Source organism: Pelobates fuscus, chromosome 11, assembly GCF_036172605.1.
Source record: "Pelobates fuscus isolate aPelFus1 chromosome 11, aPelFus1.pri, whole genome shotgun sequence".
Lineage (NCBI taxonomy): Eukaryota > Metazoa > Chordata > Amphibia > Anura > Pelobatidae > Pelobates > Pelobates fuscus.
Genome location: NC_086327.1, coordinates 41,758,418 through 41,781,330, shown reverse-complemented (window position 1 = coordinate 41,781,330; position 22,913 = coordinate 41,758,418). Strand labels below are relative to the sequence as shown.

The window sequence follows — 22,913 nt, the reverse complement described above, 5'->3', positions numbered from 1 at the left end:
TGAGATACAATTATTTAAGGTAAATTACATCTGTTTGAAAGTGAAACCAGTTTTTTTTTTCATGCAGGCTCTGTCAATCATAGCCAGGGGAGGTGTGGCTAGGGCTGCATAAACAGAAACAAGGTGATTTAACTCCTAAATGACAGTGAATTGAGCAGTGAAATTGCAGGGGAATGATCTATACACTAAAATTGCTTTATTTAGCTAAAGTAATTTAGGTGACTATAGTGTTCCTTTAAGTTATGCAAAATGTATACAAACCAATGGAACATAACAATTCTTTAACACGATTTATGCTTCTGCATTATTTAGTCAGGAGTATGTCAGATGTTTCTCCACTGATGCCACCAATTCTCCAATCAGATTAATGCTGATGTATGCAAATCAACAACCAGGAACAATTTAGACAATTTAAAAATCCAACTATCCTCCTGTCACGGGAACTGCAATTACTCAACAAATGCAAAACCACAGATTGTCCATTTGTCCAAACCTGACACTCCTGTATACAACATTCACCATTTTAAACAATAAATATTTGCTGCAATAACATTTCCCTCTTTCATACAATCTAGAGAATACACAGCTCAACAACGGAGCCCTTTAATTGTGTTTTACGCATTTAAATACAAAGCAAAATAGACATTTAAATACAAAAGAAAAATAAAATTGTTCGCAGAATATATATACTATAGAGGTAAGAGATTTGGACCGATGTCCTATAAGAATAACTTCTGATTGGTTGCTCATCTGCCCTGTAACAACATAGTAAATTTAAGACCATCGACTCTCCGATTGCAGAACGAGTTTTAGGCCGATGCATTATTTACTGTAACTTAATATCCTTGCCAAGCAGTGTCTCTGTATATACTACTTCTGTCTGGCATGAAAATACAGCTCAAGGCACTTGCTGTCAAGCAGTGATGTATAAAAATATATTGCTCAGAATCTCCAAGAAGAGAAGAAAAAATAGTCCCCTCCAAGAACATTAAATATCGCACTTTCCCAGGCCTCCAAAACAGATTAAATTTAGCAGTGAAAGATCAATAAATCTGTTTCATAAAAGCTGCAAGCTCAAACAAACTTCAATTTTCTGATTTTTCATAAACCCAGAAGGGATAAAGGTAAAATACTGTAATTCCAATGTACCTAGCGAAAGGCCATTGGAGACTTCAGAAGAACACTTGTTTTGGAATATCCTTAGATTGTAGAAGCTTTGCGGGAGTCATAGTTCATCGTGTATTAACATTTTCATTGTCGGCTGTCAAGTCTCTTCTTCGAGAATTGCAAAAGTCCTTAGTCTGTAGGTGTGTATGGGCTTGTCACACGCTCTCCATGCCTTCAGCAATCTTTCTCCAAAAATGAGATGATTAGATTTGGCTTTGGTATATTTAATTAAAGTACATATATTAAATTATTCTTTGGTGTCATTTAAATACAGTCTGTTAAAAGTTCAGGTGATTAGATATTAAATGTCTAATTCGCTGTCCACTTTTTTCTTTTGTCGCTCCATCACAGCCTCAAGCTCTGAAATCTTTCTAGAGTCCTAAAATGTCAAAAACAAACAACTTAAATTCCAGAAATACAAACAGAGACAAAAATTTGGAAAGAAGAGCAATAGAAGAACAGAATACAGAATGAAATCTCCATGGAAACCGCTCATTCGCAGAGTTCCTTATGTTTTGGATATATACAGGCTTATTCACTAAGGGTGGCTTTGAAAATCTCCAATGCAGAATTCAGAACATTCATTTTTTGGACATTTTCAATCTCTGTTATACTGTCCAAATTAGGCATAGTAGTTGTCATCTTCTGTTTGCCGAAATATTATTTACCATCCAAATTCCATTTTCTGGCACTTAATACAATGGTGTTGCTAGGGTGGATCTGACGTGGGATGAAGGCCCAAGTGGGGTCCTGAAAAACCCATGTATAATTTTGGCACTCTTATTGCTTTCCCAAAGTCCTCTTTAATATCGAGAGAACAATAACACCGCCATTTACATCATTTAACCATTTATCAATCATTTAAAATTGTAACCAAAAAGCTTTTTATTGAAAAACATACACAGTCAAAATGGCGAAACTCGTTATGGTTAATTTTGACAGTGTATTTTTTTTTCAATAAAAGGCTTTTTGGTTACAATTTTGTGCCTACCATCTTTTAAAATACACATATTTAGATTTGGAATTTTTTTACCTGGCTTCCTTTAACCCTTGTGTGACTCCAAGTATAGCTGAGGTGGGGATCATACCACCAACGCTGAAACCACAGTGCAGTTGGTCTGGACTTCGCTTGTGAGTACATTTTTATTTATATTCACTGCATATTTTATTCTACTGAAAGCCCTATTGGTTGTCTTTTATATATCCCTCTCCTGAGTATTGGACACCATCCGTCTGGAGGACTCCCATCACATATCCATTAAAGCAGGGATTATACCGTTGTACGCTCTCCACACCAGAGTTGGCTATAGCTCTTTTAAATATGAGTTGACTGCACATATCTGTTTATTTTACCCATACTGGCTTGTACATACTGCACCATTGGCTTTCCTCGCTTTTGTTTTACATACAAGCAGGACGGTTGGACCACTAAAGACATTGAGGACACTACACCCAAAACAAGCAGACATTTACCTCTGAGTTAGACTCAAATATTTTTGGATTTTATTTTCGGTGATTTTACCAGAACTTTAGTCCCACTGTCTAAGTGAGACCAGACACACTGGATTGTCCTACTTGTTTATACTAAGTATTGTATTGTTAGTATTATTTTTACCATTTACCTCTTGGCGCAGCCCTTTCCCTGTAATCTTTTAAATGCAGTAGCTGCAGATTTAATACCCTATGGCTGAGGGTTAATGATTCTAGGTCAAGGTTAATAATACAAGTAGGAGGGGCAATAAAAGTTATAGTCTTTTTTCCACTTTTAAATGCCCCTGACTTTTTGAAATGTTTATATATAACACCATGATACTTTGACAGAAATACAGATTGGTTTATTATAGAGATTCCCCCCCCACCACCATAAATCTAAAGAGCAAGCTGTTACCTCGAGCAGTGATTTTTGCACCATGACCTGGCTGTATACCCTGGCTCCTTCTTCTGGACTTACGGCCTTAAATTCATCCTTTCTGAGTGAGAAGAGCTGTGCTCCATTTAGAACGCCCAGTGAATTTACCGTCCTAGAAAAGACAATGAAGAACAAGCTTTAAAAAACAGACACAAGATAGTCCAATAATGAACTGACTGGGAAGCAAGCTAACATACTAAGGTAGAATTGTTATTTCTATGAAAATGACATAATTCCCTGAACCCATTAAACATGATCTGAATGCTTACTAGGGTAATTAGTGCAGGAGAGGTAAGTAAAAAATGCACTTACCTCTCCAGCACTTTCACATCCAGGGTTGATGTCTTTACCCTATGGTGCTCTGTGGTTGCTCTGGCATCAGCAGAAAAATGCCTTTTGAGTGCATGCACACTTGGGTCAGGCTGTGCCGGACAGCCAGGCATTCAATAAAGATTATAAAGAAAAGTTCTGATTGTTTTCTTTGAAAGGCACAGCCCATAGCTAATGTTTAGCTAGCAGTTGGGTTGTACAAATGTCTCATTTGTGACATATTACTAATTAATTATTCAAATAAATAAAATAGGGAGGACCCAAAAAGTGAGCTGTATTAACAAGGAAAGAGTGTTATGGGTTTTGCTGCTAACTAAAGAATGGCTGTGGGAGAGAAGAGAAAACACTGTTTTTGGTCACAGTAATCCTTTCTATCCTGCTCCACCTGCCACCCTAAAAAAACAACCAACAATAACAAACTAAAATAGCTGAAACTCACCTCTGTTTCAAGTTCCCTCAGCCTGAGCCTCCTCCTTTAACATCCTGCCCCCCTCACTTTTGAGGGATGGGTGTCAAGGAGGGATGGGTGGAAGAACATGAGTGGTATGTTGGGTCCACTTGCTGTCTGTTACTAGAAGCAGAGGGGTTTCACTCTGTATGTGCACCATTTCATAGCGAAACGCTACACATACAGACTCCAGGCACCTTGACCTCTTCGAATCACTGAAGTGGTCATGGTGCTTGGAGCAACCTTTTAAAATGTTTCTGTAAGGACCATCACAACTTGCATAATTGAACAGAGCACACTGGTCCTATTCTCAGCTCTAAGAGTAACGTACAAAAGTTCTGCATTGCCTGTGGTTAAAAAAACAAAACAGGTAGAATAGGAGACAATTGTTAAAATGGATTAGGAGAAGGATGGAGGAGAAATCGTGACGTTAAATGGGGAGATGGAGAGGAGCTTAAACAGTCTAGGGGGAAAAAAGTGAGCTACAAAATGAACTACAAAAAAACAAATGAAAAGGGACAGGAATTTTACTTATGTCTGTCCTTTCGCCTGGTTGAGGCCCTGGGGAGTCAGCACAGCTAAATGGACAAGGGCACATGTATGAGTGTGGGGATGGTGCTAGTAATTGGCTATATGTGTTTAGGGGAGTGGTTATGGGTTTATAGTGGGGCAGGGATCATCTTACCTCAGTGCCTTTTGGGATTCTGGCCAGCAAACATCTTCCCTCCCACCCACCCTAATTTTCTGTTTTTGTTCCGTCACAGCTAGCGGGGAGCGTGTCCTTGCCAACAGGGTTGGGGACCAGATGGAATGTCAGGAGATGGACATGGTGGGTCTCAACCTCCCCTGCTCTGTAAGGTAAACTTTTAAGTTACTGAATAGGTCGTGCCCACCGAGCAAAAAGCCGGCTGGTGGTAGAGCATTTAAGATGATGGGAATTTTTGGTTTGGACGAGGGGGGAGGCGAGACACCAGTGGGTCAAGTTTTGGTGCATAGGCACCTGGTTAAGTTCGTTGGCAAGGACGGTTATTTAAGTTGGAGGCTGTAGGGCAATAAGTGTAATTTATATGTTAATTATGGTATGTATATGTATATATTTATATGTTTATTTATATTTGAATTAAAGAAAAAGAATAAAGTTCGGATGAGTCCTACAGTTGTAAGTTTAATAAATGCTGTGGCCTGTTTCATCCAATATTCGTTGTTTGTCATTATTGGGGGGAGAATTGGGGTAGTCTCCTTACTCTTAGTCGCACCACATTCCCCGCTACGTACATACATGACAAAACACCAGCTAAATAAAGAGGATGGATAAGAATTGTTTCAGTCTCTCTAACACTGTATATACGTTTGCAATTTGCATGTATTATACATTTCCCTACAAAGGTGATACCTGTAGTTTTTCCTTTGCATCCCCTTATCACCTTGCCATCTCCATATGTGATTTTTTTTCACCCTTATAAATCATGTGATTTACATCCAGGTAAATCTTCTAATAAACAATCGGAAAAAAATGAACACAATAGCTGAATACAATTGAAGGCCAAATGAGAGATGGCCTCTCCCTGGTCAATCTGCATTCCACTGAATCTCGGCACTCACTATACATGACGAGCTAACGTCAACATCGGAAAGCAGATAATGATTCCAGGTAACCTATCCCTGACCTCACCCAGACACTCCCATGTTGACATGAGTCATGCAAGATACCAGATGAAAAGGTTTGTTTATCCTTTTCATTGCAGTCTCCTTAAAGAACCCATGCAAAGCTTTGACTTAACCCTAACTCTCTTAGAGTAGAACATTCACACACGTAAACCCGAAAAAGAAGTAATCACAAACAGAATGGAAATCGACAGAAAGTCCAATAACATCCGTGTCCTTTGGACAGCCAACCACCATCTCTCTGTCGATATCAAGAACAGAAACCAAAATACTTTCCAAAGTCCAACTAAATCACATAGACTAAAAAGTAAAGTGATATAATCAAAGCTATCAACAGTGAAGAGGTCAAACTAATTGCAGACATGGACAACCTTACAGATGCAAAAGACTTCATATTGTCATAAAAAGAAAGATTTTCTCTTGACATCAGTCATCTGTAGATCAACAAGTCCCAACGACCAAACAGGTTCTGCAATGACCTAAAAACTACAGAGAACAGCCTGGTGATCCAGATTTCAGAGTTCCCGGTTACGTTATTAAGAAAAGATTAGGATATTATCAAACACTGCAGAATATGGCGTTGGCCTGTGACCCACAGAATATGTCCACTAACCCTAAAAACCTGACATGAAAGCTCAAAGACCCAGGTTATACCCAGGATTATTTAGAGCTATACTTAAAAAAAAAAAAAAAAAAAAAAAAAGAAGGTGAAATAGACATTGAGTTCCCAAATTTTTTTTGGGATAAATTATATATTTTTTTAACTTTTCTCCTATTTCAGCTGACTGAGATTTTTTTTTCTAATTTTGCTAATATATTTACACTTGTCATGGTTAGTGAATAAAGTCCCTTATGTATATGCAGTTAAGGTGTACATGTCATTGTACACACAATTATTTTAAACGAAATAAGGTAACATTTTATCTGTACAACGCTAACAAAGGAAAACATTTTATGAGAAAAATATATAAAAATGTGGTTCCTCTCTTCCCCTTTCAAACAATTTCACAGCATGCAGGGCTAATCCACTGGAATGGAGGCACACAAGACCACCTACGGACTTTTCCCCTATTCTCTGTAATAACAAACGACAGCGCATGTGCTGCAGCTTCTATGATTAATTATTTGGCAAATTTCACAAATTGTCAGGATGACACTCTATTCAGACGCCAATGTGTTGGCAATGAAGACAGCATGTTAGTGTCACCGGAGGTGTGTCCCACTTAGGAAACTGATCCCAAGCCGGGCCACTTGTTTATAAAGGAAGTTTGAGATAAAGGGATGGAAGTGTGGGTGTTATATTAGTGTAATACATACAAATCAAACAGTATAGTGACTCACAGTGGCGCCAGAGATTGGGTAAGTGCTGAATGTACTACAATGTAAGATAAATTATATACTGATTGCTTAAGAAGCTGTTAGTACTTAAAGTGAACCTGCCACTATCAGTTCACGTTAAAGGATCTCTCAATTAGAGGGGTCAATGCCAATCATTTAGTTAAAGTTTATTAGTAAAGTAGGAAAAATCTCCACTTTAGCAGTTTTGCATTTTTTTCAACACTCTAATTTTTGCCTTTATTTTGCAACTTGGTTGACAGCTCATCACAACTCTCGGCATATGGACAAATTCCATACTTTTTTACAAAAATCTGCTATCGCTATTATTCTAATAGGAATAATCTAGCAGCCATACTAATTGCATTGAGACAAAGGCCACTCACAGTGTGCTGAAACCCTTGGCCTTTAACCAGGCTCCGACATCTGGTGGACTAGATTCTTCTGTCAGGGGAATGGAAGTATCAGCCATTCTCTGTATGCTGAGTGTCTTCTGCGGCGCTGTGCGACCCTGAGCAAGTCTGAGAAGGAGTTCTTCATTCATACTATTTATCCTATCAAATTTCTCTGCGAAAGAAGAAAAAAAAAACAGGTAGATTTTTTAATATAAGAATGCAAAATATATTACAAACTGATGTTGGGCAGTGAAAGCTAACCTTGCCTTAAATTTCAAGAGAGAGTCAGATAGTCTTTAGCCTGGGAAATTAAGTCCACAAACTGCAATGCCAAAATCTGCCAGGGTGTCGTGGTGTTAATTTTACATACATTTATCGCCAACTGTATAGGCCTGTTTATTTTTTATTTTTTGGGGGGGGCGGGGGGATTTTTTTTCCCCTCCTTCGTCCCAAGCCCTATTTTTTGTATACATTTTTGTTAATTTTCATCCCTTATAGTTAGTTTTTGGGTTCTCCTTTACATTAAGAAACTTATTTTTTAATATATTTTTTTTATATATTTGAAAATTATTTGAAAAATTGTATAATGTTTAACAGTGCACAGAATGTTATTATTTTCTCAAAATGTCAATGTTCTATTTCACGTATGTCTAAAGTGTTCTGCTACGTATATGTTTAGAAAAACATTTTTTTTCCATTTTCCCTTTTTTCTCTTTTGTCCCCTTTCCCTTAAGTTTTCTAAAATTCAATAAAAACTATTGGCAAATATATGGTACAATTGAAGTGAGGTCTAATAAGAGTGATTAGTGGAGTGATGAGTCCTGTGCATGTATGAAAATACTATCAGTAGTGACAATCCATTGTTATGGTGTGAGAGTCTGATTGAGATGAACAGCATTTTGACTGGGGAAGTTGAAGAGACATACTTGCAACATCTAGGACATGAACATGCTTGTCCCCTACGAGGTAGTGTGGCACACTGATACCAGGGCATTACCTTGTTTATTGCTCTTTTCTTGGGTCGTATTATCTACTGTGTCCCACTGGGCCTGGGCAGGCTTAGCCACTGGTTTCTTTGGAGGAGTAGGAGGTGGCTGGGATTTCTGGATTAAGAAAAAAAAAAAATACACAAAAATGAGTACTTGACTTATGCTTTATTATGAAAAGCAAGCAGGTTTAATCCTAAAATGACCTACCTTCACTGGAGTTGATGGTTGAGAGTTATTCTGATTCGCTTTGTTGAGTTCTGCTTCAGTGATGGGAGCAAGAATGTTGTAGGGAACGTAGCCTATCTGCCCAAAACGATTCTGTACCTTCCACCATTTTTTGGAGTCATCGATAACCTAATGGAATGGCAGAAAGAAAGTCATTGTTTGTTCAGTTCCCGGTGTTCCAAAAATCAACAGGATGCCATAACATTACAAGATTTAAACCTTTTATAAATGTAAAGTAGAAGATAACTTTCTTCACTTTAAAAGCTAACTTTAAATCTGATAATACTTTCAATGTCTGGAATGATATTGTGGTCCAACAAGAGCTGGGGACCCATGACTAGCCACATCTAATATCAATGTTCGCAACTTAGCAATGTTTTCCTCTATTCTACTTTACTTTACACAAGACAAGAACTTGTCATGATTGGGCTTGTAGTTCTCATGTGTTCTAGACCCCCATGATGTTCATTGGTATCCACGGATATTGATTTGATTTGTATCTTTCATTTGTCTGTACATCAACGGTGGCCAATGCCCTGTAGAGCCCAACTGGCCACATGTAGTGGTTCGTAATTAAAAGTTAAATGTTGCTTCCAGTTATAGCGACGAATGTTCTTCTCAATCAGGTTCTGAAAGTTTTAGTTCCATGCCAGAAAGACAGCTGCTGATTACGAGCCCTGACCATGACTGACTATTGAAGATTAATATCACGCCACATACCTCCAGGGTCTCTCCCTGCAATACAGACAGCTCAGTGTTGTTTCTCGCAACAAAATCATAAGTGCAGTTCACACGTCTGGCGTCTGTTTCTTGATGGCTGCAAATGGTGAGAGCAAAGGGTAAGCTCCAGTGCGCATGGTCAGTTGTATTCAACTACAATTATATCAAGACATTTGCTGCTAGATTTTTGAGTAATGGGACAGGCAAATCTGGGGAAAGTGAAACATGTATGAATGTTGGAAATGACTGATAGCGTGCAATTTGTGGCTAGGGGTGGTTGGCGTTTGAGGATAGAGGTGGGCGTTACAGCTTTACTACCCTATACGTGGCTGGTTTGTTCTAAGCCTGCTCAGCATCCTACCCCCTCTCCACTTTATTAATATGTTGCTGAAACTAGTTTGTTCTATTAGTTACAGCTTAAATGTTTGCAAATTTATCTTTATAAAGGTACAGAACACTCAAGATTGTACTAACTGAATAAATAAACAACCTAGTCATTCTAACCAGTAGACAACTATTAAAATGACCCAAAATCAGTAGTAAGTAGGTCCAGCCTCATACTTGGTGACAATTAAATGAGTTGGAAGCTTAACAATATCAGGAGAGCTAAATCCGGTATGTAAATGGTTTCTGACTGTTCAGATGTAAATATGATCAGTAAAATAAAGAACTCATAGTTTAATAAACCAACTGGAAAAACAAAAATAGCCAATAACATTATTGCTTTGTTACATACCCATTAAGTATAGGCAGAGCGGGAGGTTTTTGAATCTGAGGAACTGATTGCTACAAAAAAAAAAAAAACCATCAACAACAAAAAAACATGAAAATAATAAATAAATAGAGAATGAGAACAGCGTGCATATCTATAGAGCTATAGGGACAATTTATTATAAAAATGGACATGTTATCAATTACAAAATGCACTATAACTCATACATTTATATGATGGTTTTAAGAAAATACAAAAATGATGGAAAATGATTCTGTCTAGAAAACATATCATCTGCCCAAATATTTATTTATTCCTTTCCCCCTAAATATTTATAACAAAAAACATGAGGGGCTCTGGTAAGTAAAAATAGGTTATATATCAGTGTAAGATTCTTCAAATAATTAACTATTTTATAAAATCCTGTAAGTGCCATGGGAGCAGCCAAATTCCGAATCCCCTACCTCCTTTATCACATTTTGCATGCATACTTTAGCGGACATGGGGTAGGTTGCAATATATATCAATATAGCACAGGTTAACATGTCACTGTATAACAATGTGAGTAAATAACTTGAGGCTAGGCCGCAAACTAATATTTAGACACCACATTATTATTGCCATTTTTAAAATACATCTGCTTGGTCTTTCCCCATGAGTTTCGTATAAAAATACTATGGGGAGTAAGAATCCAAAATGCATAAGGAGTTCTATTTGCCTTTGAACTTACGCTATTTATTGTTGGTGCATAATAAAATCTTTCACCCCCCATTGTGGTGAGTGCTTTTTTTGTGGTGTTGAACAGTGTTGACTTATTTGTCTCTTGCCCCCTCGGTTTGCAGCAAATGCTTTGGTGCTACTAGAAATTCAAATGAAAACCTAGAATCCTCTTTGAATAAACGAGTCCATGATGTGCTGTTGCCTAGTGTGTGGTTATTTTGCTGGATTTTGGCTTACTAAAATCAAATGAAATTATTAAGCATCCCTAAAATATTATGAAGCATCTTGAAAATGTGGGCATAATTACAAAGAAGGTATGTGTGAACAGATATAAAATATTTTAAGATCAAACAATCCCATGTGTTGTCAAACATTACATTAAGTATGTACTACCTCATAAGTAACAGAATTCAGAAGAAATGAAACAAGTATATGTTCTTCTTCTCCTACCTGAGATCTCAATTCTTCATGGCGATGCTGCAGCTCAATTGGATCTTCCCAGGGTTGGCCATCGGCATTAGTAGGTACCCACCCACTTCTAAAAACGGGCACGTATGACTCGGAATAGTCACGAGGAAACTCCACCCTTCAATGAAGAAAGAGTAATTAAGGTTATGAATTAGTAAAATGTGAATATGTTAGGAAATGATACATTTTAAGAATTAGAAGTGTCTTATCCATGATGAGTGGCTGAAAAGCATTTGCATGAGGTGAAATTGGGCTTCCAATTTTGGCAGAAATCCCGGTAATTCCAAAGGGTTCTCATATTTGTTTTTAGAATTACATATTGAAATGTCAATTTACATTCACTTTAATCAGTATTAAGTAATAATGTCTTTTACTACAACTAAGTGTATTTACATTAAAGGTTTATGCAAGTGTTTTTTCATTATGTATATACGTCTATACTATTTAAGTATTCTCCTAATTTATGCTGTCAAAGGTATCTCCAAATACTAATGCCCAAACTAAGAAAGAAGTGGGATCTCTAAGTGCCTTAACTGAAGTTGACAGGTGAACTTTGGGTGTTCCACAACAGTGGGCAGAGGGAATATTTGTCGACTGACACAACTATTTCATAAAGAGAACATCAGGTACTCCAAATGGCTTTGAGTGATACAACAAATTGATATAGTATGAACAACGTGCAGTTGGAAGAGTTAGCCTTGATGTGCAAAGTTCGATCATGGAATTGTGCCGTTATTATACAAATAGGGATTCTCCTCTGTGTAGATAAAGGCATACCTTGGTCTTGTCCAGTTAGGCCCAAGTGATGTCCATAATTCCATTTCGTTCTCATCTAATGATTCGTTCAATAGTGCAACCGCTTCTTTTGTTAACATGGGACTTTTAATTCCAGCAGCAAGTTCCACACCTCCCGAACTGTCCACCATCTGACCCAAAAAGAATCACAGGGAAAATATTTAAACATGGATCAGAATGTCTTTGTATTCCTGTTATTCAAGTACAAAATGATTCTTATTATCTTCATCATGATTATGCTTTAGAACTTATTAATTGGTTACTATACCAAAACATTAATCTGGGATTCAAACTGTTTCAGTTTTCTTAGTTTGTGCATATTTACAGAATTGGATTCTCGTTCTACTTTGTGTTCTGCTTTGGGCAGAGCTATAAAACAGGACATTACACTATTTTTTTACATAGTAAAAATATGAGGCTCAATAAACACATATAAATAAAGTTGCACATATAATAAACATGCCTTAATTACTATAGTAAATACAAAATATCAACCATAACGGAAGAATCGTAAAGAGACAGGCAGTCACCCTAGAAAAAAAACCAGAACATTTATTCTTGAAGGTTGTCCTCATGGAATATTTCATGCTTATCTGAGGCCTATTATAGGGAGATTTCTTGATAATAATGTGTGTGAAGTCAACGTTCATACATAGAGCTTGTTAAAGGAATAGGGCTCTGTATCTGTTTTTGTTGAATTTGTTATTCTTACTATTATTACGTTTTAAGTCTTACCGTTTTTAATGGTCCAAACAAGAAGTGCACAAGTTCAACTGCGCTGGGATTCATTATGTTATTTTTAAGTCTTGCCTGTGAAAAAAAACACACATAACGCTTTGTGATTATACAGACTAGCGAACGATGACGCAAGCATGCCCTTTTAAATTGAGTATATTCATTAAATTATGAATCGTGGTGAACTGAACACTAAGTTACAAAATCTCGTGTTTTTTACAGATGCCATTTTCAATAAAGAAGTTCAAACAAACAACCTAAAGTTAAAAAAAAGATAGAAAAAAATGTGTGGGACTTTCTTTATTATTATTTTTTGGCATATTACAATGCATTTACCATATAATGCATTAAATAGGCTGCCACGTCCTGCACATCTCATCTCTTTAAATTCCTCTTATTTGAGATATGGTAACATTCTGCAGCCTTCCCTTAAAACCCCAAGTATCCACAGGTTTGTTAAATACACCAACTTAATTTCCTAATATTTGTAACAACCTTATATGAATAACTTTAATTTGATGTGTATTACATTGAGATCAATTTTTCGGGGATTGACAATTAATGGATTAAGTGAAGCGATCTTGTTTCAAGGAGACACGTCGTATACTCTGTACCAATCAGTATTACTTAATTCTTTTTCTTTATGCCATAGTAATATAGGATCACATATACATCTAATTTCTCATTTATTGTGCTTTGCTGTTTGCTTCCATTTTTGTCTCCCTGCCATTGAAGAAACGATTGAATATGATGAAAATGTGAGAAAATAACAAGTTGATTAACTAGATGTGAAAATCCACCAATTCAGCATTTTTGTCTAACTCAGCTCAGCTTAACAAAATCACAGTTTAGTGAATACATTCCTATTAGTCATTATTCTATACAAACACAGTTCCTAAGGTCTACAAGTCAGGGAAATGAACTGGAAATTCGTGTTTGGCATGTTTTTTCACATTGCACTCTATGCAGGGCCCACAGAGAAGATGTGAGATCTCACAGAGCATTCCATCTAAAGAGCCTACAGATTGATTACAATCTATTAGTGTGGTAAGAACTACTAATAACAGTGTTTTAGAAAAGAACATGCTGTGTCTCACAGCGGAGGCTGGCCAATAGGGGCAGCGCCCAGCCAGATGTAATGAGAAAAGGTGTTGGAAAAGAACTGTTTAATTAGAAGATATGTTATGTCTGTCATGATTACTTCTGCATTTCCCCCTTTATTGATGGTTGGAGATGCAGATGAGAGACACAACAACTATCCATGCAAAGTTGTTTTAAGGTATTTTTTTTTAACCCAAAAAAACAAAACACCCCATTTCCTGGTTGCAGCACCGTTAGACATGATTAGTCAGCTCTAAAAGAATTTGACATCACCCATTGTTTTTTGTATTGGGACGTCAAATCATAATAGACAGGCCCACATACTGTCCTGTCTTCATGGCCAGTAGTAAGGCCTTTTAAAGAGGGTATGGTTTTTTATATATGTTTATATACAGGTTTATAGTGTTGAACAGGGCGCAGCCTCTAAATAATTCAAGGGCTGACACGGGGATACAAAGCAGCACTGGAAAAAAAATAATCTATGTCAGCCCCATAAGTCATTGTGCCATGTATTGTGTGTAATATATATATATATATATATATATATATATATATATATATATATATATATATATATATATATATATATATATATATATATATATATTGTGCGTGCTTATTTATTACTCAATCATCTGGGGTGGCAAGGCATAGTCTTACATATTATTGGTATATTTATTTTTCTAATTAAAAATATTGGTCCTTTCAGAGTAAAACATTTAATTATACAGTAAGCATACTCACATGCAGACACAGACAAAAGCTCATTGATGCACAGACTCAAAGACAGACAATCTCACTGATTTACATATGCTCATTGACATAAAAACACAAACTCACTGATGCACACAGGCTCTTGTCTGTCAATAGGCTCATTGACAGACAATCTCACTGACACACACAGACAAGCTTATTGGTACACTAAAAAGTTAGGACAGAAAAACTCTGATATCACACACACATGCTCACTGACACCCACATGCTCACTACAGACAAACACACTGACACACAAACATGCTCACAACAGACAAGCTCACTAACACACACACACCTTACTCACTACCAGCCACAGCCACACACACACACAGAGACAACTCACTCATTAGCAGCCACACACACACAAGCTCACTCACTAGCAGGCACACACACACAAAAACCCACTCACTATCACGCACACACACACACACGTTCACTCACTAGCAGGCACACACACACTAGCTCACTCACTAGCAGCCACACACACACTAGCTCACTCACTAGCAGCCACACACACACACACGTTCACTTACTTGCAGCCACACACACACACACACACACACCTTACTCACTAGCAGCAACAGACACACACACAGACAACTCACTCATCAGCAGCCACACACACACACACACACACAAGCTCACTCACTAGCAGGCACACACACACACAACAACTCACTAGCAGCCACACACACACACACACACACACACAAGTTCACTCAGTATCAGGCACACACACACAAAATTTAACTCACTATCAGGCACACACACAAGTTCACTCACTAGCAGGCACACACACAAGCTCACTCACTAGTAGGCACACAGACAGAAGTATCCCTCCAGCCGCCAGCAGCCCCCCAGCTCCTCACTCTTAACTCCTCTTGGACTGAGACAGGCTGGCTCAATCCGAGGGGAAAATCATTTAAATGACATTAAGCTCATGATTTGGGCTGTCTGCCCGACCCCAGGTGCTGCGGCCCACTGGGAAATTTCCCGGTATTCCGGTGGGCCAGTCCAGTCCTGGTCAGAGGGCAGAGTCTAGTTGCACCCCAAAAACTAGCACGCCGCCATTTTTAAATTTCATCAGCCACCACTGGTGATTACTACTGTAGCCGAGCGATTCTTAACAACTACATTTTTAATGGGTAATGTTATTTGTACTGTAAAAGACTCAGACGTGAGGAAAGTAGGTTCCCCTACATGTACCAACACATAGAATAATTATTTTCCTAGAATTGTGTATTTTCCCATTGCGGATGACAAGCTCTGTGTCTTACCAGCAGGGAGAAGCTGTACTTCAGTTTCTGTGTGGCATCTTCAAATTCTTCCAAAGAGGGAGGCTTTGCTCGAAGTGTCAGTAGTCCCTCTGTACACACAACAATGAAAATAAAATCACATTAGCTGTGCATGTAACAACCCAATGTAACAATTTGCAGACTGATCAACTTTTGCTTACGCATTAAAAAAAATAATGGAGGTAAAATAGAAAACTTGCAAACTAAGATAATATGTAAAAATACATCATTGCACCCACTGGGTAGAGACATTAACAGCACATAATAAATAGTTGGGGATAGTGAATAAATGGATTTGTGCATTAAATAAAATGTATAACCAAAAATTTTAATTTCCCAAATATGGAATCTAGTCCCACGCAGGGAAAATAAGAGAAAATAGGACATTTGGTTTTGGGAGCCTAGAACTGATTACTCCAAATTATTGTTTGATGTGTCTGTATGTGTCTGCACTATGTGTCTGTATGTGTCTGCACTATGTGTCTGCACTATGTGTCTGTATGCATAATTTCCTAGTGATTTTGTTTACCTCCAGATTCTTTTCTTTTGCCCCTTTTTGATTTCTTCCGTTGGTTGAGTACTTTAAAAGCTTCAGCTGATTTCTGAAGATTTGCCATAAAGAATTCGATGTCATCAAAACAGTGGTTCAGCAGATCCTGTGTATTATACAAAATGTGAACCTTATTCCATAGTCCACACAAAGCACATTGCCACTGCTTGCTATACGGTACACTGCAGAAAACAGCATTTGACTGCTAACAATACTGTTCACCATACAAGGCACATTATCACTGATCACATTACCATTCACTATAAAAGGCACATTATCAATAACACATACAACTGACACATCAAACCAAACACAGACAGGCACCTAGGTTTGATATATATGCCATGCTTTGCTTGACACATAGTTTGGGCACCAGTGATATCTATTAATTAATTAAGCAGTTCCTTGGATATTCCTTGATTAATACATTTTTGATTCTGCAGCATTTGAATCCTACATACTCCGGAGAGTGATTTTTATGTTTTGCCCTTTATAAGAGATCTATGTACGATAGGGTCACCTCCATCAAATTTTTTGTGAAACATGAAACCTCCATATGGGATCAGTGAGCAGGGTTACTGACCAGGTTCCTCTCTTGGCTTTCAGGAGGAATCAGACATGGTCCTTCAGGAGAAAGCAGTTTGTTCTTTGAAAAAGGATTGATTATAATAACCATTGCATTGGTTATAAAAAAGATAGCTGGTTTTATAAATACAAATAAATTACTATCAGATTATGGGTTTATGTTCATACCATTATAGAGTCAAACTAAACACTAAACAGATAAACACTCACCACTTCTCGTCCAGCTCGGATGGCCATTGGATCCTGCGGTAGAAGTCCATCAACTTCAAACAAAACATCTTTGGTTAATATTCGGTTTCCAACACGCATAACGAGCAAGTGATAAACACTCAAATTAATCTCCAGTTTTTAATAAAGCAATGTAACATTTATTTAGAATAAAGGATGAGTATATCAATGTTTTGTACAGACAATTACTCAAAGATAAATACAATATTGATGTACATTTACACAACTTTATTTGTATATGCATTCAATTATTCCAGCAAAGAAGTCGGGTATTGAAAGCATTTTTGTTTTTTTTAACTTTATTTTTGTCAAGTATTTTGCAGTAATTAAGACCGATTATGAAATATCGAGGCACAAGCACAAAAAAGAAGTGCTCACTCATGGCAGATGTGACAAAACATGAGTCAAACTTGATCAATACTAATAAATGGAAGGAATTTGATCAACTGTTTGAAACTTGCATTTTCAAAAAGCTGCCATAGTGGAAACATATGTCCACATGTAGTAAGTGCAGGTTACTGTCTGAACGCTTGAGAAAGATCTCTTGAAGATCAGAACGTGGCACTTTCCCCCCCCAAAAAAAATCTTCTGCGGAATTAACCTTTGAGTGCCTGGATCACAACTTTTTTTCAACTTCTACAGTGGGGGTAGCCAGCCCCAGGTCTGGTAGCACCGGGATTTCAGCAAGAGTGCAGTATTCCCTTACTTTTTGATACTGATTAAACTCATATTTACTATTTGCAATAACGTAAGGTTCAAAATTTACATTCCACAGTAGCCAACAGTAAGGTGTAATGGATATTTAACCTCTCTGCCCTTTCACTATGATTAACTTTTAAATCAGAGCTCCCGTTTCCGGACGGCTACATGTGCTACTGTCTTGTTCTTTACCAGGGATCATGTAGTAAGATGATAGTAACTTTTAGGAATGGCTAGTAGCATGGGACTGTATAGGGCACTGTAGGCTGTTATTGCTATGCCACCCTATAGTGTGCTGACAGTCACCCTTCCTCCCTGGTGACTAAAATGAAGACACTGTAAGTTCCACCTCATGGGGTTATGCACTAAAGCAGGCATAGGCAACCTTCGGCACGCCAGATGTTTTGGACTACACCTACCGTGATGCTTTGCCAGCATTATGGCTGTAAAAGCATTATGGGGGATGTAGTCCACAGCATCTGGAGTGTTGAAGGTTGCCTATCCCTGCATGACAAAAGTGATAATTCCAAGGGAATTCTAAATGTAAGGCCAGAGTAGCTGAAAGAAAGCATAGGCGACTTTAAGAATGTTTCCAGTTCTCCAGATTTACTTTGAATTCACACTGAATTCTCACTTCGGTGAAGAACCCAGACATTGTGGGAGAGATGGTCTTTTTAGATTCCCTTCATATAATGGGGGGGCTGAAATGGAGTCCAGGTTGTGAAATTAAGTTCCCTGCTGGATGAAGGCTGGCTCTTAAATGGAGGGGAAGGTAAGGGGTGTTTTGTCGTCTCTGTATTTAATTTTGCATGACAAGCCAGAGCATATATTGAGCGGAGGATGAAAGAGGTTAAATGAACTGATATTTACTAAATTAACACAAACGTCTAAGTACTTAAAAGATCACAGTGGATTGTTTTTCCTTGTCTCAAACAAACCATTTTAAATTTACTAAAATAAACTACCGTATATACTCGAGTATAAGCCGACCCGAATATAAGCCGAGGCCCCTAATTTTATCCCAAAAAACTGGGAAAACTTATTGACTCGAGTATAAGACTAGGGTGGGAAATGCAGCAGCTACTGGTAAATTTCTAAATAAAATTAGATCCTAAAAAAAATATATTAATTGAATATTTATTTACAGTGTGTGTATAATGAATGCAGTGTGTGCGTATGTGTGTGTGTGTGTGTATGAGTGCAGCGTGTGTGTATGAGTGCAGTGTGTGTGTGCATGAATGCAGTGTGTGTGTGCATGAATGCAGTGTGTGTGTGCATGAATGCAGTGTGTGAATGCAGTGTGTGCAGGGCCGGTGCAAGGATATTTGCCGCCGTAGGCAAAAAAAAATTTGCCGCCCCCTCCCCCCCCATATGTCCTGACTTCCCCTCCTCCTCCCTCAGTGGTCCTTACCTCCCCACCCCCGTGTTCCTTCACTCCCCCCCCCAGTGGTCCTGACTCACCCCTCCCCTAGTGGTCCTTACCCTCCCCTCCCCTAGTGGTCCTTACTTCCCCCTCCCCTCCCATAGTGGTCCTTATCCCACCCCCTCCCTCTCATAGTGGTCCTTATCCCCCTTCTCCCTCCCATAGTGTTCCTTATCCCCCCCATCCCTCCCATAGTGGTCCATATACCCCCCCCCTCCCTCCCATAATGGTCCTTATACCCCCCTCCCTCCCATAGTGGTCCTTATCCCACCCCCTCCCATAGTGGTCCTTATACCCCCCCTCCCTCCCATAGTGGTCCTTTTACCCCCCTCCCTCCCTCCCATAGTGGTCCTTATCCCCCCCTCCCTCCCATAGTGGTCCTTATACCCCCCTCCCTCCCATAGTGGTCCTTATACCCCCCCTCCCTCCCATAGTGGTCCTTATACCCCCCCTCCCTCCCATAGTGGTCCTTATCCCCCCCCCTCCCTCCCATAGTGGTCCTTATACCCCCCTCCCTCCCATAGTGGTCCTTATACCCCCCCTCCCTCCCATAGTGGTCCTTATACCCCCCCTCCCTCCCATAGTGGTCCTTATCCCCCCCCTCCCTCCCATAGTGGTCCTTACCCCCCCCCCCCCTTCCCTCCCATAGTGGTCCTTATACCCCCCCTCCCTCCCATAGCGGTCCTTATACCCCCCTCCCTCCCATAGTGGTCCTTATACCCCCCCTCCCTCCCATAGCGGTCCTTATACCCCCCTCCCTCCCATAGTGGTCCTTAACCCACCCCCTCCCTCCCATAGTGGTCCTTATACCCCCCCCCCCCCCCTCCCTCCCATAATGGTCCTTATACCCCTTTTTTTATTTTATTATTATTTTTTTTTTTTTTTTTTCTTATTTTATTATTTTTCGTCCCCCCTCCCTGCTTGATATATGGCAGGGAGGGGGGCTCTCCTTCCCTGGTGGTCCAGTGGCAGTTCAGTGGGGGGGAGAGGGGGGCTGGCAGAGCTGTACTTACCTGTCCTGCAGCTCCTGTCAGCTCTCTCCTCCTCTGCGCCGTCCGTTCTGCTCTTCTGTCAGCTCCCAGTGTAAATCTCGCGAGAGCCGCGGCTCTCGCGAGACTTACACTGGGAGCTGACCGAGGTGCTGAACGGACCGGCGGAGGAGGAGAGAGCTGACAGGAGCTGCAGGACAGGTAAGTACAGCTCTGCCAGCCCCCCTCTCCCCCCAGTCTGTATTATGGCAATGCAAATTGCCATAATACAGACTCTGACTCGAGTATAAGCCGAGTTGGGGTTTTTCAGCCCAAAAAATGGGCTGAAAAACTCGGCTTATACTCGAGTATATACGGTAGTTTTTTTTTTGCTTGTAGTTACTTACCCACTGTGTTATTTGTCTGCTTCTGTTGCATCTGTGGACTTCCAGAAATCGGTTGGATTTGCGGTGTCTTGTTTGTACGCTGTATTTGGCTATATAACGAGTCCTGTGTAATTCACATAATGAAAAGATTAAACAAATGGAATATAATAATAATAATCACATTCATTAATCTGAGCGATACATTTACTAAGGTGTTCACTAAGTATGTCCTACTTTTTAAAGTTTAATAACCAATTGAATGTTACCCATTGTATGGACATAGAAAGAATGAAATTCTAAACTGACCCAAACTAAAATTTACTTTTGCTTTGGAACACTAATCATTGAGCTATCTCACCAACAGGCAGGGAAAGCTAGCAACTACTGGCTCTCTGGGAAAGCTATGTCAATAATCGAAGGGGTAATGAAAACTGTATTTTTTTAATACTTCATAGCCAACTCAATAAATACTACCTCACACAAATCTCGGTTCTTCATTTGCGTACTACCAATTGGGTGTCTCGGCATCGTGGGACATGTAGTTCACAATAGCTGCAGTTCTAATCCTAAGCATCTCAGGCCCATGTTGAAGGGAAATGTAGACACCATTGGAAGTGGTTCCAATGATTGGAATCCACTGGCACAATGCTTCCATTCAGTGATAAATGATTTGTTTTATGTTTTAATACTGTATGAGAGCTCCCAGGACCTAATACCACGTGCTGCTCAGGCTGCATTAGCTTGAGCAGCAATGGGCAGCTGTGATTGGCTGAGAGTGTCAGCTGACCACTTTTGCCTATCACAGTGCCCATTCATGCATGTATCGGAGTGGCTAGAAGGAAGTATATAATGTATGCCTTAGCCATACATCCAGTGTGCTTGGGGCCATAGGAAGCCAGGGATCCTCATTCAGTTAAACTGATGGAAAATGGTTTAACGGTGAAAGGAGGAATAGTGCCATGGGACAATTCAATGAAGTGGTTATAGTGCCTATGGTGTCCCTTTAACACAAACGAACACATGGGGATATCAAAGAACACTTCCTAACACAATAAGGAGCTACGTGGGACCAGTTAGAAGATCAGCTATTTCAATTTTCCTGTAGTCTGTTATTTACAAACTTTTTGTTGTTGTTGTTTTGTGCATGCACATTTGACATCTATGAAAAACTGACAATATAGATTCAAAGTATACAGGGGGTAACTAATGACATCCATTAATGAAAACTCACACCAAGAAAAATATAAAATCCCCAAAAGCGCAAAAATGGAACTATATGAACGCACAAAACAAAAATAGCACAATTGGTTCTTGTACATTAAAAAGTTAAATCATACAAATGCCAGTCAAGAGATTTAAACACCAACGCAATTATTCATTAAAGTGGCTTATACACTAAACACTGGATTTTCGTGAGTTAAAACGCAAATTGCAAAATTTAAGATAATATAGCCAATCAGTGGAGTTCGGATTTGATGGATCTTCTCGCATTAGTTGTTTTTTGGGCAAGTTTTGCAATTCGGTTTTCAATGATCTACAATTCATTTAATAAATGAACCCCACGAGAAAAAATTGTATATTGGCAAAAAAAAATGCCATTTATTTTAAACTCACACTTCACACTTTAGTGAATAACCTTGTCATTTGCATCAAATCTCTAATATCTCAAGAATGACCTGTGGGAAAATATACGTAACTTTCGTCCACAGGCAGCCATCTCTTTACCATATTTAGATTCCAAGGAAAAAAAACAAAAAACCTGTACTTATGTTACATTATTAAATTCTTTCAATAATGCTGCTGGCCGTTTCTTTTTTTTTCAGTTATTGGGTCGATCTTTCTCTGGACTCTGGAAGGAACATTAAAGGGACACTACAGTCACCAGAACAACCACAACCATTGAACAAAAATTGCAGTCCAGGCACGTTTCAATCCCACAAGGGTGCTTTCTCAAGCTTAAAAAAAGATCCCTTGTGGAATCGAAACGTCGCACTCTGTTTCAATAAACCTGCTGAATTGATTCTTGAGTGCCTGGACTTCAATTTTTGTTCAACTGTCACAGGAGGGGTAGTCAACCCCAGGTCTGGTTGCACCAGGATTTTAATAAGTGTGCGGTATTCCTCTCTTTTTTGGTTTATACATTGCTCCCTAAGGACACTTCCAGTGGCAGTCACTCAGATGTCCACTATAGGTGCTTCCTGGGAGTGCTGCACACTGTTCAGAGTCTCCATGCTTTGCATGGAGGTGCTAAACTTTCCCCAAAGAGATGCATTGATTCAGTGCATCTCTATGAGGAGATGCTGACTGGT

The 22,913-nt window shown here is 39.0% G+C and overlaps 1 protein-coding gene across 2 annotated transcripts in view; it reads right to left on the bottom strand.

Moving 5' to 3' along the window:
* Positions 1 to 300: 300 nt before the first annotated feature.
* The window catches only part of EPS8L1 (EPS8 signaling adaptor L1), a 123,501-nt gene continuing 100,888 nt past the window's right edge, over positions 301 to 22,913 (bottom strand). For both annotated transcript variants that reach the window (XM_063435790.1, XM_063435791.1), the window contains 14 exons: positions 20,626 to 20,728; positions 17,111 to 17,163; positions 16,295 to 16,421; positions 15,748 to 15,836; positions 12,614 to 12,688; positions 11,861 to 12,009; positions 11,066 to 11,201; positions 9,920 to 9,969; positions 9,184 to 9,280; positions 8,446 to 8,592; positions 8,247 to 8,352; positions 7,241 to 7,421; positions 3,056 to 3,188; positions 301 to 1,546 (listed from right to left, as the gene is read on the bottom strand). In XM_063435790.1, coding sequence (XP_063291860.1) covers positions 1,469 to 1,546; positions 3,056 to 3,188; positions 7,241 to 7,421; positions 8,247 to 8,352; positions 8,446 to 8,592; positions 9,184 to 9,280; positions 9,920 to 9,969; positions 11,066 to 11,201; positions 11,861 to 12,009; positions 12,614 to 12,688; positions 15,748 to 15,836; positions 16,295 to 16,421; positions 17,111 to 17,163; positions 20,626 to 20,728 — 1,524 coding nt within the window. In that variant the 3' untranslated portion in view covers positions 301 to 1,468. The remainder of the gene's footprint in view (positions 1,547 to 3,055; positions 3,189 to 7,240; positions 7,422 to 8,246; positions 8,353 to 8,445; positions 8,593 to 9,183; positions 9,281 to 9,919; positions 9,970 to 11,065; positions 11,202 to 11,860; positions 12,010 to 12,613; positions 12,689 to 15,747; positions 15,837 to 16,294; positions 16,422 to 17,110; positions 17,164 to 20,625; positions 20,729 to 22,913) is intronic.